Raw genomic sequence first — 14894 nt, forward strand, 5'->3', positions numbered from 1 at the left:
CTGAAAGAGGAAATAAAGGGGGTATAGTACAGGAATGATCTTCTAGGAGATGGATCAAAATTTTTTTTCAGTAAAGGATCAGACAGTAAATATTTTCGGCATTGTGAGTCATATGGCCTCTGTTACAAATACCCAACTTTGCCATTTTAGCACAATAGAACTTTATAAAACAAGTAGGGGACTGGATTTGGTCTATGGGCTGTAGTTTCCCAGCTCCCATTTTAACAGCTGAAATAAAAAATTATACCTGGATGTAAGTGAAGAGGAGACTACTTCAGGCAGAAAATTACTGTAAGGGACCTATGATGATTTCTTGGGTTCTATTCTTCCTAACATCTTTCTTCCAGCAATGCTACAAAATTTTTCTCTGCCTCATATATTTTTTCCTAAAGTTAGTAATATTTCATGAAATTTTACTAACCAGATATTTATTAGCATAAATAAGCACATTGTTTGAAATTAATCTTTTTGCTGTCTTGCCCAACACCAACCTGAGAGCTGATAAACTAAATGAATGAGAGTTTTGATTAAGTGAAGGAAGAAAAGGACATAAGAACAAAACCAAGCTAGTTCAAGATGGCAGACAGGGCATATAAAGCTTAACTGAAATAAAAGTATAGAAATATAAAAAGGAAAAAACATATCACCATGAAGAGAATTAGGGGAGAAGAGATAGTTGTTGTCACACACTTCCGGGAGGTGAAAGCAGATAGGACCAGGTTGAAGGATGGAAACAGGTAGAGAAAGCTGCAGCCTTAAATATGCGAGGTACCTACAAAAGAAATCCATTTGACAATAGAAACTGGAGGAAAATCTGAGCTTAGAAATAGTATACAGCTAAAGGAAGGAGTGAGAAAAGGGGCCTAAAAAAGGGAAATTAATCAAGGGTTTGTATGTGGTACAACAGCATCAGTCAGCAGCTCTACTCCTCTCTCCATTCCTGTGCTTAGAAACTGCTAACATTTATCATACTTTTAGTCATTGAATGGATTACCTAAGGGACAGCTAAAGCTTTAAGAGTGATTGTTGGAGTTCCAGAGTGAAAACAACTCATTCTGGCATGTGAAAAGCCCACAACTTCATAGTCAGCTCTATGTCCATTCACCACAAACTAAAGCCCATCAGTCAATAAAGCTTTGTCCTGCCCTGTCCCAGGCAGAAGATGGTCTCAGAGGGGGGACCTGACAACAGGTCCTACCATCACAACAGCATAGTATATCTGCATAAGCTATTGAGACCTTCCTTCTTAAGTATCAGACAACTGAGGATCATTAACATAAAACAAAACCCAGCAGCAAGAAAAGGAAAAGTCAAGCAAAACAAACTGAAAAACTTTCCTCAGAAGAAACCGATAATTTAGGGACCAGAATGAAATAAAACAAAAATTCTAAATTATATTCTCAGAGATCTGAGAATTTACATAAAATAAGAATAGAATACCATATGAAAGGAACAATTAGAGAACAAAAAAGCGTTCTTGGAGATAAAATAAATATGATTGCTGAAATGAAAAACTGGAAAAATGAAAAACTGAAAATGAAGTAAAGAAATCTCCTAGAACAGAAAGCAGCATAAAGTGGTGGTAAATATGAGATAAAAACCAATCCAGGTCATCCAATATCTGACCAGAAAAGAGAATAAAGAAAAAAAAAGGAGGGGAGGGGGGAAATTATCAAGGAAATAATATGCAACTTTCTTAGTGTTCAGGTTGAAAAGGTCAACTAAATGCTCAATACAAAGCATGAAAAAAGATCCATACCTACACTTATCACTGTAAAATGTTGCAAAAGCAAAGACATAGAGAAGATGCTAAAATCTTCTAGATACCTTGAAAAAAGCCATTTCCAAATGAATCATAAACAGATTTATATACTATTTCTTAGCAGCAACTCTAGATACTAGAAGACAGCAGATAAACCCTTTCAAAATTCTATGAAAAATTATTTCTAATCTAGAATTATATACCCAACTAATCAAATGTGAGAGCAAAATAAAAACATTTTCATATATGTGAGGTCTCTGAAAGTTTAGCTGTCATGTATCTTTTTTTTTTGGCACTTACTTGAGGATGTATGCTAGCAAAACCAGGAGGAAACCAGGAAAGATGAAGGATTTTAATCTTGGAAACAGTAGATCCAAACCAAGAGGGCATTGAAAGGAAGCTCTAGGATGACAGTCTTCCACAGACCTAGAAAACAGCCACATAGGTGGAAGCAGAAAAGGATGTCTCTGGGAGGAAAGTCTCCAGGAATAAAGAGGACTTCTTAAAGTTTATAAAACTATGAAGACAGTAAAAAAAAAAAAAAAAAAAAAAATCAGTGATTGCCAGGGGATTCCAGGAGGAGGGAGGAATGAATAGCTAGAGCACAGGAAATTTTTAGGGCACTGAAACTATTCTGTATGATACTGTAATGGTGGATGCATATCATTATAAATATGTCAAAACCCGCAGAACACAAAGAGTGAACGCTAATGTAATTTATGGACTTTAATAATAATGTATAATATTGGTTTATCAATTGTAACAAATATACCACACTAATGTAAGGTGTTAGTGATAGGGGAGACTGTATGTGTGTATGAGGGGGTAAAGGGTTAAATGGAAACTCTCTGTACTTACCACTCATATTTTAGGTAAATCTAAAAAAATTGCTTTAAAATGCTATTAATTTAAAAAGAAAAAACCTATGAAACAATATGAAATGGTGTGACATATGTATAATTGAAGTCCCAGAAGAAGAGGAGAGAGAGAATGGAGCAGTATAAATATTTGAAGAGAAGATGACTTTTCAAAATTGATGAAAGACAATACACAGGTCCAAAAAGTCTAGTGAAGCCTAAGCAGGATAAATACAAGGAACAGTATGCCTAGTCACATTATAATTAAACTGTAGAAATCAAAGATGAAAAGACAAAGTTTAAATCATCCAGAAAATATAGTCAAATTACATTTAGAGGGACAACAATAAGAATTATGCTGGCTTGTCATTGGAAATAAAGGAAGCCAAAAGAGAATGAAAGAACAGCTTTAAAGGGCTTAAAGGAAATAGGGCCTGTGAACTTGAAGTCTATACCCAACAAAAAATATACTTCAAAAATAAAGGTCAGAAAGAAGAACAAAGGAGGTATCATGTGTGCTGATTTCAAACTATATTACAAAGTTATTGTAATCAAATAGTATGGTATTAGCATAAAAACAGACACATAGATCACTGGGTCATTTGTTATTCTGGAGTCCAGAAATAAACTGATATATGGTCAACTAATTTATGACAAAGGAGCCAAGAATATACAATGGGGAAAGGACAATCTTTTCAATAAATGGTATTTGGAAAATTGAACAGCCACATGCAAAAGAAGGAAGCTGGACCTCTATCTACACTATACATAAAAATTAACTCAAAATGGATTAAAGACTTGAAGATAAGAACTGAAATCATAAAACTTTTGGAAGAAAACATAGGTATTAAGTGTTGATATTGGTGATGAATTTTTGGATTTGACACCAAAAGCAAAGGCAGCAAAAGTAAAAAAAAAAAGGGCAGGTGGTGGGGAGTGGACTACATGAAACTAAAAAGCTTCTGCACACCAAAGGAAACCATCAACAAAGTGAAAAGGCGACCTACCAAATGGAAAATATTTGCATACCATATATATGATAAGTGGTTAGTGTTCATAATATACAATGAACTCATACAACTCAATAGCAAAAAAACCCCAAACAATTCGATTAAAAATTGGGCAGAGGATCCGAATAGGCATTTTTCCAAAGAAGACATACAGATGGCAAACAGGTACACGAAAAGATGCTCAGCATCACTAATCATCAGGGAAATGCAAATCAAAACCCCAATGAGGGGCTTCCCTGGTGGTTCAGTGGTTGAGAGTCCGCCTGCCAATGCAGGGGACATGGGTTTGTGCCCCGGTCCGGGAAGATCCCACATGCCGCGAAGCGGCTAGGCTCGTGAGCCATGGCCGCTGAGCCTGCGCGTCCGGAGCCTGTGCTCCTCAACGGGAGAGGCCACAAGAGTGAGAGGCCCACGGACCGCAAAAAAAAAAAAAAAAAAAAAAAAAAAAAAAAAAAACCCAATGAGATAACACCTCACACCTGTTAGAAAGGCTATAGTCAAAAAGACCACAAGTAATAAATGTTAGCAAGGATGTGGAGAAAAAGGAACCCTCATGCACTGTCAGTGGGAATGTATATTGATGTAGCCACTATGGAAAACAGAATGGAGGTTCCTTGAAAATTAAAACTAGAACTACCATATGATCCAGTAATTCTACTTCTGGGTATTTTTCCAAAGAAAACACTAATTCAAAAAGATGTAAGCATCTCCCTGTCCATAGCAACATTATTTACAACAGCCAAGATATGGAAACACCTTAAATGTTCATCAATGAATAAATGGATTAAAAATGGTAGATACATATACATATATATATAGTACTATATATATATATATATGTATATATAATGAAATACTATTCAGCCACAAAAAAGGAGGAAAATCTTGACATTTGCTACAACATAGATGGACTGACCTTGAGGGCACTATGCTAAGAGAAATAAGTCAGACAGAGAAAGACAAATACCATATAATCTCTCTTATATGTGGAATTAAAAAAAAAATCAAGTTCATGGATGTACAGAACAGACTGACGGTTGCCAGAGGCAGAGGGTAAGAGGGTGGGTAAATGGGTGAAGGGGTCAAAAGGTTCAAACTTGCAGTTACAAAATAAGTCATGAGGAAGTAATGTACAGCATGGTGACTATAGTTAGGAACACTGTATTGTATATTTGAAAGTTGCTAAGAGTAGATCTTAAAAGCTCTCATCACACAAAAAATTTTTAACCATGAATGATTGACTTATTGTGGTGATCATTTTGCAATATTTACAAATATCGAATCATTATGTTATGCACCTGAAACTGTTATATGTCAAATGTACTTCAATTTTTAAAAAGGCCAAATTAGACATTTTCAGACAAATAAAAGCTGAGAGAATTAATTACTAGCACAATTACACAACAAGAAACATTAAAGGAAGTTTTTTAGGCTGAAGGGAAAGAATCCCACATGGAAGCCCAGATTGCCAGAAAGAAATGTAGAGAACTAGAGAATGTAAACATGTGAACAAATATAAGGGAATTTTTTTAAAACTTAAAACAAAGACTTTTGTTTTTTTAAAGCAAAAATAATAAGAATGTAGAAGTAAAATATATGATAAATCTAGCACAAGGGCAGAAGAGGGATAAAGAAAGTCATACTGTTGCAAGACCTTTCTATGTTATCTTGATGTGAGCAATGGTTTTCGACAAATGTATACATTTGTCTACATTCATTGAGCTGTGTACACTTAAGATCTTTGTACTTTGTGGTATGTTGACTATAATTCAATAAAGTACTATTAACAACAAAAATTTTAGGAGATGATGGAGAGTTTGGGAAAAAAACAGGAGTATGATACAACCAACATTGTAAGCACCCCCCGCCCCCCAATTTTGGCAGTTATGGACAAAGCTGCTATAAACATTTGTGTGCAGGTTTTTGTGGGCATAAATTTTTAGCCCATTTGTGTAAATAATATCAAGGAGAGTGACTACTGAATCATATGGTTAGAGTATATTTAGTTTTGTAAGAAACTGCCAAACTGTCTTCCAAATTGGCTGTACTATTTTGTATTCTTAGCAGCAATGAATGAGAGTTCCTGTTGCTCCAAATCTTCACCAGCATCTGGTGTCAGTGTTTGGGACTTCTGGCCATTCTAATGGATATGCAGTGGTACTTTGTTGTTTTAATTTGCAATTCCCTAATGACATATGATGTTGAGAACATTTTTATATGCTTATTTGCCATCTGTATATTTTCTTCAGTGAAGTGCCTTTTAAGGTCTTTTGCCCATTTTTAATCAGGTTGTCTGTTTTCTTATTGTTGAGTTCTAAAAGTTCTTGGTATATTTTGGATAGTTCTTTATCAGTTGTGTGTTTTGTAAAAGTTTCTCCCAGTTTGTGGCTTGTGTGCTCATTCTCTTGACATTGTCTTTCACAGAGTGGAAGTTTTTAATGTTAAATAAGTTCAGCTAATCAATTATTTCTTTCATGGATTGTGCCTTCCCTGTTTTGTTTTGTTTTTAAGTAATCACCATAACTAAGGTCATCTAGATTTTCTCCTATGTTAACTTCTATGAGTTTCACAGTTTTGCATTTTACACTTAGGTCTATGTTCCACTTTGAGTTAATTTTTATGAAGGGCATAAGGTCTGATCTAGATTAATTTGTTTTGCATGTGTATATCCAGTAGATCTAGCACCAGACTACCTTTCTTCCATTGGGTTGCCTTTGCTCCTTTGTCAAAGCTCAGCTGACTATGTTTATCTATTTCTGAGCTCTCTATTCTGTTCCATTAATATATTTACATCCTGTTCACCAAATTATACTCTCTTGATTATTGTAGGTTTATAGTAAGTCTTGTACGGGAGTAGTGTCAGTTCTTCAATTTTGAATTTTTCTCCTTCAATATTGTGTTAGTTATTCTTGGTCTTTGCAATATCTATATAAACTTTAGAATGAATTTGTCGACACCATGAAACAACATGTGGGGATTTTAATTGGAGTTGCATTGAATCTATAGATCGAGTTGAGATGAACTAATTTCTTGACAATATTGAGTCTTCCATGAATGTGTAAAATCTATACACTTATTTAGTTTTTAAATTTCTTTCTTCAGAATTTTGCAGTTTTCCTCATGTAGATATTGTACATATTTTGTTAGATTTATATGAAGGTATTTCATTTGGGGAGTACTAGTGTAAATGGTGATACGTTTTTCATTTCAAATTCCATTTGTTCATTGTTGGTAAATAGGAGAAAAAACCCTGACTTTTGTATACTAACCTTGTATCCTGCAACCTTATTATACTCACTTTTTAGTTGTTGCAGGAGATTTTTTCCCCTAGATTCTTTAGATTTTCTACATAGACAATCATGTCATGTGTGAATAAAGGCAGTTTTATATCTTCTTTCCCGGTCTGTATGCCTTTTATACCCTTTTCTTGTCTTACTATATTAGCTAGGACTTCCAGTACAATATTGAAAAGGAGCGGCGAGAGAGGGCATCATGTTCTTGTCCCTGATCTTACTGGGAAAGCTATTCCCTCACAATTAAGTATGATGGCAGCTATAGATTTTTAATTGATGTTCTTTGTCAAGTTGACAAAGAACTTGTAATTTGCTGAAGTTTTTATCATGAATGAGTATTGGATTTTGTCAAATGGTTTTCCTGCATCTGTTGATATAATCATGTGATTTTTCTTCTTTAGTTTGTTGATGTGATGGAATACATTAATTCATTTTCAAATGTGAGCCAACCTTGCATATCAAGGATAAATCCCACAAGGTTGTAAAGTATACTTCTTTTTATATGTTGTTGAGTTCTATTTGCTAATATAGAGAATTACAACAAATTGAGAATTTCTGCATCTATGTTCATCAGAGATATTGGTTCGTTTTCCCCTTCTAATGTCTTTAGTTTTGGTATGAAAGTAATACTAGACTCATAAAATGAGTTGGCAGGCTTCTCTCTGCTTCTATCTTCTGGAAGAGATTGTAGAAAATTGGTATAATTTCTTTCTTAAATAGTTAGTAGAATTCACAAGAATAGTCACAAGAATTCACAAGAATAGTCACAAGAATTCACAAATCATCTGAGTCTGATACTTTCTGTTTTGGGAGGTTATTAATGGTTGATTCAATTTCTTTTACTGGTATAGTCTTATTCAGGTTATCTATTTCTTCTTGTGTGCATTTTGGTAGATTGGGTCTTTCAAGGAATTGGTCCACTTCTTCTAAACTATCAGATTTGTGGACATAGAGTTGTTTATGATGTTCCTTTATTATCATTTTAATGCCCATGGAATCTGTAGTGATGTTCCCGCTCTCATTTCTGATATGTGATTTATGTTTTCTTTTTTCTTAGTTAGCCTAGCTGGAGGCAATCAATTTTACTGACCTTTTCAAAGAACAAGCCTTTGGTTTCATTGATTTTCTCTATTTCTTGTTTTCAATTTTATTGATATCTGCTCTAATTTTTATTATTTCTTTTCCTTTGCTTACTTTGAATTTATTTTGCTTCTTTTTCTAGTTTCCTAAGGTGGAAGCTTGGATAACTGACTTTATACCTTTCTTCTTTTCTAATATATGCATTCAATGCTATAATTTTCCCTCTAAGTGCTGCTTTCAGTGCATCTCACAAACTTTGATAGCTTGTATTTTCATTTGATTCAAAATATTTAAAAATGTCTCTTGAGGTTTCTTTTTTGACCCATGTGTATTTACAAGTATATTGTTTAATCTCCAAGTATTCTGGGATTTTCTAGCTGCCTTTCTGTTAATAAATCATACTTTTAAGTCCATTGTGGTCTGAAAGTTTATGTTGACAAATCCCCAAGCTCAGATTCTTTCCTCAGTGCATAGTCTCCTAATGAACCCATTGAAGGCATTCATTTCTGTTACAGTGTTTTTGATTTCTAGAATTTCCATCTCTCTGTTTACATTACCCATCTGTTCTTACATGTTGTCTACCTTTCCACTGGAGTCTTTAGTATATTAGAGCTGTTTTAAATTCATGGTCTCATAATTCCAACTCCCTTGCCATATCTGGGTCTGGTTCTGATGCTTTCTCTGTCTCTTCAAAACGTGTTTTGTGCCTTTTAATACATTTTATATATTTTTGTTTAAAGGGGAACATGATGTGCTGGTAAAAGGACCTATGGTAATGTGAAGGTAAGTTGTAGGGGAAGAAGAAGAGTTCTATAGTCCTATGATTAGGCCTCAGTCTTTTAGTGAGCCTGTATGTAAATTTCACAAGTTCTTTTCAGGGTTTTTTTTCTTTTTTCACCCCCTTAGGTTGTATGGTATGGCTAGAGAGGGCTGGAGTTGGGTATTTCTCTTCTCCTTAGTTGGTTAGGCTAATAAAGTCCCCACAGGTTATACTCTGATATTACAGTTTCTCTTAAAGGCAGGTTTTATTAAGAACAGGATCTCTGTTGTATTTCACAGTGGTTACCGTTTCTCTCTCCCTGACAGATGGCTCTTGGAGGTACAATTCACAAAAGGATGTCCCCCAACACCATGACTGGGCTCCTACTATAGTTTTTAACTCTCAGACTTGCCCACACTGAGCTTCCAGCTAATTGACAAATTTCCTACCCTCACTATTGGTTCCCGCAGAGGTTTCTGCTCTAACTTATGATTCTCTGTATCAACCTGTCTCTAATTTGGGGGGCAGTAATTTGCCCTGTGACCTCACTTCTTTGACGGAACTAAGAAGAGTTGATGATTTTTCAGTTTGTTCAGCTCTTTATTTGTTGCAAGGATGGAGTGATGATGCTGGATCAGAAACTGGAATTGTCTGGGATATTATTTTTGAGCTCTAAACTACCAAGACTGCTTACTTTATGAAACTAGTGGTAAGATTTTAATGGAGAAATTTGGTTCGAAGATTATTTGAAAATCATAGTTGGATGTATAATAAAGCTACCCTTTCATTTATTTAAAGGAAAAATAATGGAAATAAGTTAGTACCTTTATTCAAAGTAAACTAAAAAGAAACAAAAAGGAGCAATAGCCTAAAACCTAAACTTATTGCCCTAGAGTATCCATTTCTTTGTGATTAGGGAAGCCAACCTCCAAGTAAGATATAAACAGTGTGATTAAAAGTGATGAGACTGATTTCTACATGTGGTTGAAAGTTTAGATTTCTTATTTAATTTAACCTGTGTGCACTGCAGGATTGCTGAATTAAACATGACTTGTTGACAAACCGCAGCTCTATTTCTTTCTATTATCCAGAGTATACACTCTTTTAAGAGTTTGTTTAGTTTGAAAATAGGGTGTGTATGTGAGAGGGAGAGAGAGAGACAGATTGAAAAAGAGAGTACAAGAATATAGACCCCAAAGATAGAAACATGAAGCTCCTTTTTCCTATGAATTTCTCTAAATTTGCAAAATCAAAAATGAAGGAAAACAAAGGGGGAAACCAGTTATAAGTATCAAAGTTTGTTGTTATAAAACTCCTCAACTAGTTCCTGAGCAAACCACAGTCCTCAACCTCAATGGATAATCTTTGGTGACCAATACATTTCCCTCTCTTCCACATGCACCGGCCCTACTTCTAACAACTGCTGTATAGAAACTGCCCCCTAAATAAAGTCATGGGGATGTGTATGTGAGACCTATGTGCAGAAAGGAGTCCAGTCACTTACATTGGCAGATGTTCAAGTTTACTTTAGATTCAGGGCCTTAAGAATACTGATTTTAATTAAAAAGCAACTTTTCCTAAATGAATTTACTACATCAATTAATAAAATTTTCAGTTTAAAGTTAGCAAGCAGCAAAGAAAAACATGTAAACTTCAAATACTAATCCTTCATCATATTTTAATCTAATTTTTGTTTTCTGTGAGATCTGTACTTCTAGAGGTCAAACGCTCTCTCGCTCTCTCTCAAGTTTAATCATATAGAAATCTAGGGAAAAAAACCTTCTATAAATATTTGGTGACAATGAGATGCTTTAAAATTTTAGTGGGAAAGCAAGTTCTACACAACTCTTTAAGACAGCATAAAATTTGGGGCTTAATTTAAATAAGAACCTTAATATTGGCAGAAATATAATGTTCCTTCTAGCTACTTAAAACTAAATGTCAAAAGTAGGTTTTAAATAAAAATCTTTCTATCACTTCTGTTTCTAATTTCCAAAATTTAACATAAAAAGTCATGAAAAACATTAAAATATAAATCTGTTAAGCAATTATTATTTTTGACAGATTTAAGGAACTATTTCTTCTTTGTCCACATATTGCTTGTAAACAGGGCTGCTCATCTGATCTGGAGTGTATAGATTAAGCAGTGTCTTTGTTGGCTTGTATTTTAATACTTATCAAATATATTTCTCATTTTCTATCCATTTACATATCTTATTTCACATACCATTTGTAATAGTTTCATTCAGTGTTCCTTGTGGAGGACAAGAACACTTCTTTTCCATCCGTGGTTTTGTTTCCTCTGTTTTTGACAAGACAGTTTCCTTAGTTTCTTCATGTTCATTAGTATCACTAGCTTTGAGGATCTGAAGTAAAAACAAGAAAGTCTTTTAAGAAATATACTTGTACAATTTTATGAATGTAAGAGACAACCAAATTTCATAATTAAATTCATATTATTACTGTGAACATGGAGAATTATACATACAAAATAATATTCATGCTCTATATCAATAGGTATTTGGGGAGGTAACAACAGTGTATTTTGTAGGGCACCTTGATTTAGCCTTTTGTAGACCTGCCTCCCTGCCATATTCATTTGTGATTTATGTATACTGAATAAATACGCCTATAGTGCAGGCAGAATAATTAAAACTGTCCCTACTTAGTCTAACTCCCAAACATCATTCAGCAAAACTTTTGTAGAATTAAAATGCAACTGAATTGGAAAGGAGGTGAAATATAATTTAACTTGGATTCATTTCATTTGAAAAATTATATAACAAAGAAAAATGAAAAGAAAACAGATCAAGCTTTCAGAAATTCAATGTTCATGCTTTTTCCACTACTATTTATAGATAACATATTTAGATGGTTTATGGGTATACCTCAATCTTCCAGTATTTAATGGTAATTAGTCGAATAATGAAACTGCTGATTTAGGAGGGAAAAAGACACCTTTAGTTTGTGAGAATATTGAAAGGCTTCTCCCAAGGTAAAAACCAAACCAAAACAAAAGATTAAAAAGAAACAGAACAGAATAGTTAACCATGGAATAGCGATATTCAAACATCCTTGCTGTTATCATGATGCATGTGTGTGTGCGTATGCATGTACGTGTGTGGACATGCAGGCCAATGCTTTGAGTGTATTGATAATATTTTTGAGTGCAGTGGAGAGAGAACATCACATTGTCACAAGAAATGGTAACAAAGGCTAGAGAGCTTGGACAGAATAAGGAAAGGAAGAGGAAGTATTTAATGACTAGGGAGACAGAGGCACCATAGAAGCTGGTGTAAACAAATTATGTAGCTCTTTAAAATCAAAGTTCTTTAAACCGGATCATGATTAATCTGTTGGAGTTCTGATATAGAGACCTTTTTCTGGAAAGTCTGTCACTATACAAAAGGTTCAGGGTAAAGACACAAAGGTGAGTTTTGATTAGGGTGGGTGAAAGGTCATATACAATAAAACCATATTATTTTAAGTTTTATTATTTCAGAATTTATAATAAATTTACATAGAGTAAGATGAAGTCTTTACAGATAAAGTAATTAGGATCAATGGTGAATATTTTAAACATTTTTTAAGAAGGACTTTTTTGGCCCTTAAGAACTGTAGAAACCTCTATTTAAAAAATAAACAATTTAGGGGCCTCCCTGGTGGCACAGTGGTTGGGAGTCCGTCTACCGATGCAGGAGGTGCGGGTTCGTACCCGGGTCCGGGAGGATCCCGCATGCCGCAGAGCGGCTGGGCCCGTGAGCCGTGGCCGCTGGGCCTGCTTGTCCAGAGCCTGTGCTCCGCAGCGGGAGAGGCCACGGCATTGGGAGGCCCGTGTACCGCAAAGAAAAAGAGAAAAAATAATAAAAATAAACAATTTATAATTCTAATTATGAGCAATTAATATTTAGTAAAACTAGGTCAACAAAAGGTCTAATGACTTACTCTACATACTTGCAAAAATAAAAACCTGGGTCTCCTTCGAATGTACAGCACATTTTAATTAATTTAGATTTTTCTTTACCTCTTTTACTCTAAACTACTAACTTTATTCTGGACATGGCAAGAAATAGTAAGCCAAATTTTCATTATTCCTAAAATCTGCCTCTTTGGTTCCAAAATAATCTATAGTCACCCCTTCCATGTTTTCATTCCTTTTGCCCATTCTTGGGACATATTAAAATTAGCTATTTTAAAATGACCACTTTTTTTTTTTTTTTTAGCCTGAATCATTTATTTTTTAAATACCCAGGTAACACATGATCATGCTAGAAAAACAAAAAATATAGATAAGCAGAAAAAAATAAAGTCATTCCAAATCCCACTATTCAGAGTTAACCATTGCTAACATATTGATATATATTTATCTAGAAATGTGTGCATGTATGTAAAAGAGAGAGGGAGACTGAGAAAGGGAGAGAGAGTATGTGTGTTATTTATTAATAAAAATGTAAATATACTAGTGTTCCATAATCTGCTTTTTTACTTAACAATATGTCATGGATATCTTTCACATTCAATAAGTATAGGGCTATGAATTCATTTTCTATGGTTTCATAGTATAAAATGACCACTTCTCACTTTTAAACCAAACATATATAAAAACCTATTAAGTAAACTTCAAAAATAAATTTTAACATCAGATTGTTTTCATGTCATATGTTACAATATAGTTTTAATTTTTTACCTGAGGAGTTGTAGATGATTGGATGTTTTTATCCTCCAAATGTTCATTTTTTGGATCTGTGGAGTACATGCTAATGTTTAAAAGTAATTTGAAAGAAAAAAAGAAAGAAGGACTATAAATCCATCTGAAAACAAACACGGTTAAGTGGGATTAATTTTTAAATAATTTTTTAGCATAAAGTTTCACCACAGTCAAGTCAGATATCTTTATAGTAAAAATAGTCCAAATATTCATTTTAAAGTTATTAACCAAAGTCATGTGCATAAATTTTAAAAATCATTATCACAAAACAATTTAATACTTCTCAGTAGTTCATAATCCTGGGCCGTATATTAAAAGCATATATCAGAAAACTTAGTTCTTTATTTCATGCACTGAAATAATATGTTTGAGCTAATTTCCATCATTGATTTACTCTAGTCAGTCAACTCCTGAATAAGAGACTCCAAAAAAATTTTAAATGAAATGTGATCAACTACATTAAAACCTACATCTTATAAGCATGCTGTCTTTATACATGGTCCATTAGAAAGGTCTGTGGGTTCAACATTAAGCAAAATAAAATAGGTTTTATTTTGAATAAGAATGAACTAGGAAAAAACAGTGAACTAGAACCATATCAAGAGGAGAATTAGTTCTGGAAACATTTATTTTAAAATATCTGTTGTTTCTACCTTCTCTGTGATCTTTGCTGCCTTTGAGTAGAGGGAGAGTATCTTTGCCTTAAAAATATCTTTCAATTCTTGAGTTACTCTTGAAGACAAAAAGATTTCAAGTTTTAATTTTTAAGTACTTGATAATAATGTGCTTCAAGTATCTATATATATATTTTAAAGGCAAGCAATTTTAATAATGAAAGTTTTTAATGAAAAGGTACATTAACATCTGAGTACCTACCATATGCTGGGTGCTTACATATATTGTCTCACTTTACGAAGTAAAATATTACTGTGTAAAATCCTATAAGGAATCATAACTGAATTTATGATATTAAAACAGAAAATAACAGTTGTTTTTTAAAATTTGATGAAAAAATGAGATCTCTAAGTCCTTTTAAAGTAAAACTCCATGTTAGTTAAAGGGAATATCAGAATTATTAGAATGACTACCTGTTAGCTGTTAGACCAGTAGCTAAGTGTTAGTAAGCCCTATGAACGAGGAATGTGGGTGAATCACGTAAGTTGTTTCAGGTTCTCAAGGGACAGGCTGAGGGTTAGCACCATTAAAAAATCTGAACTCCAGTACACAAGAGTCAGGGCACAAAGTTCACCCACTCAGTAAGTTCTGAATGCCTACTCTTCTGGACTCTGAAGATAAAAGCAGCAAAACAAAATGGGAATATAGGTTTCTACTCTCATGGAGCTTATATTCTTGTAGGGGGGAAGGGAAAGACAATAAACAATATTTTCAGACTGCAATTAAATACTGAAGAAAATAAACCAGCA

The 14894-nt window shown here is 33.9% G+C and overlaps 1 protein-coding gene across 1 annotated transcript in view; it reads right to left on the reverse strand.

The window, feature by feature from the left end:
- Positions 1 to 13518, reverse strand: part of SLC9B1 (solute carrier family 9 member B1) — a 47508-nt gene extending 33990 nt beyond the window's left edge. Inside the window, exons 1-2 of the mRNA XM_060011812.2 lie at positions 13450 to 13518; positions 10990 to 11128 (exon numbers count right to left, since the gene is read on the reverse strand). Of these exons, the coding sequence (XP_059867795.1) occupies positions 10990 to 11128; positions 13450 to 13518 (208 nt within the window). The remainder of the gene's footprint in view (positions 1 to 10989; positions 11129 to 13449) is intronic.
- Positions 13519 to 14894: the final 1376 nt, after the last annotated feature.

This window comes from Delphinus delphis, chromosome 5 (assembly GCF_949987515.2).
Source record: "Delphinus delphis chromosome 5, mDelDel1.2, whole genome shotgun sequence".
Classification (NCBI taxonomy): domain Eukaryota; kingdom Metazoa; phylum Chordata; class Mammalia; order Artiodactyla; family Delphinidae; genus Delphinus; species Delphinus delphis.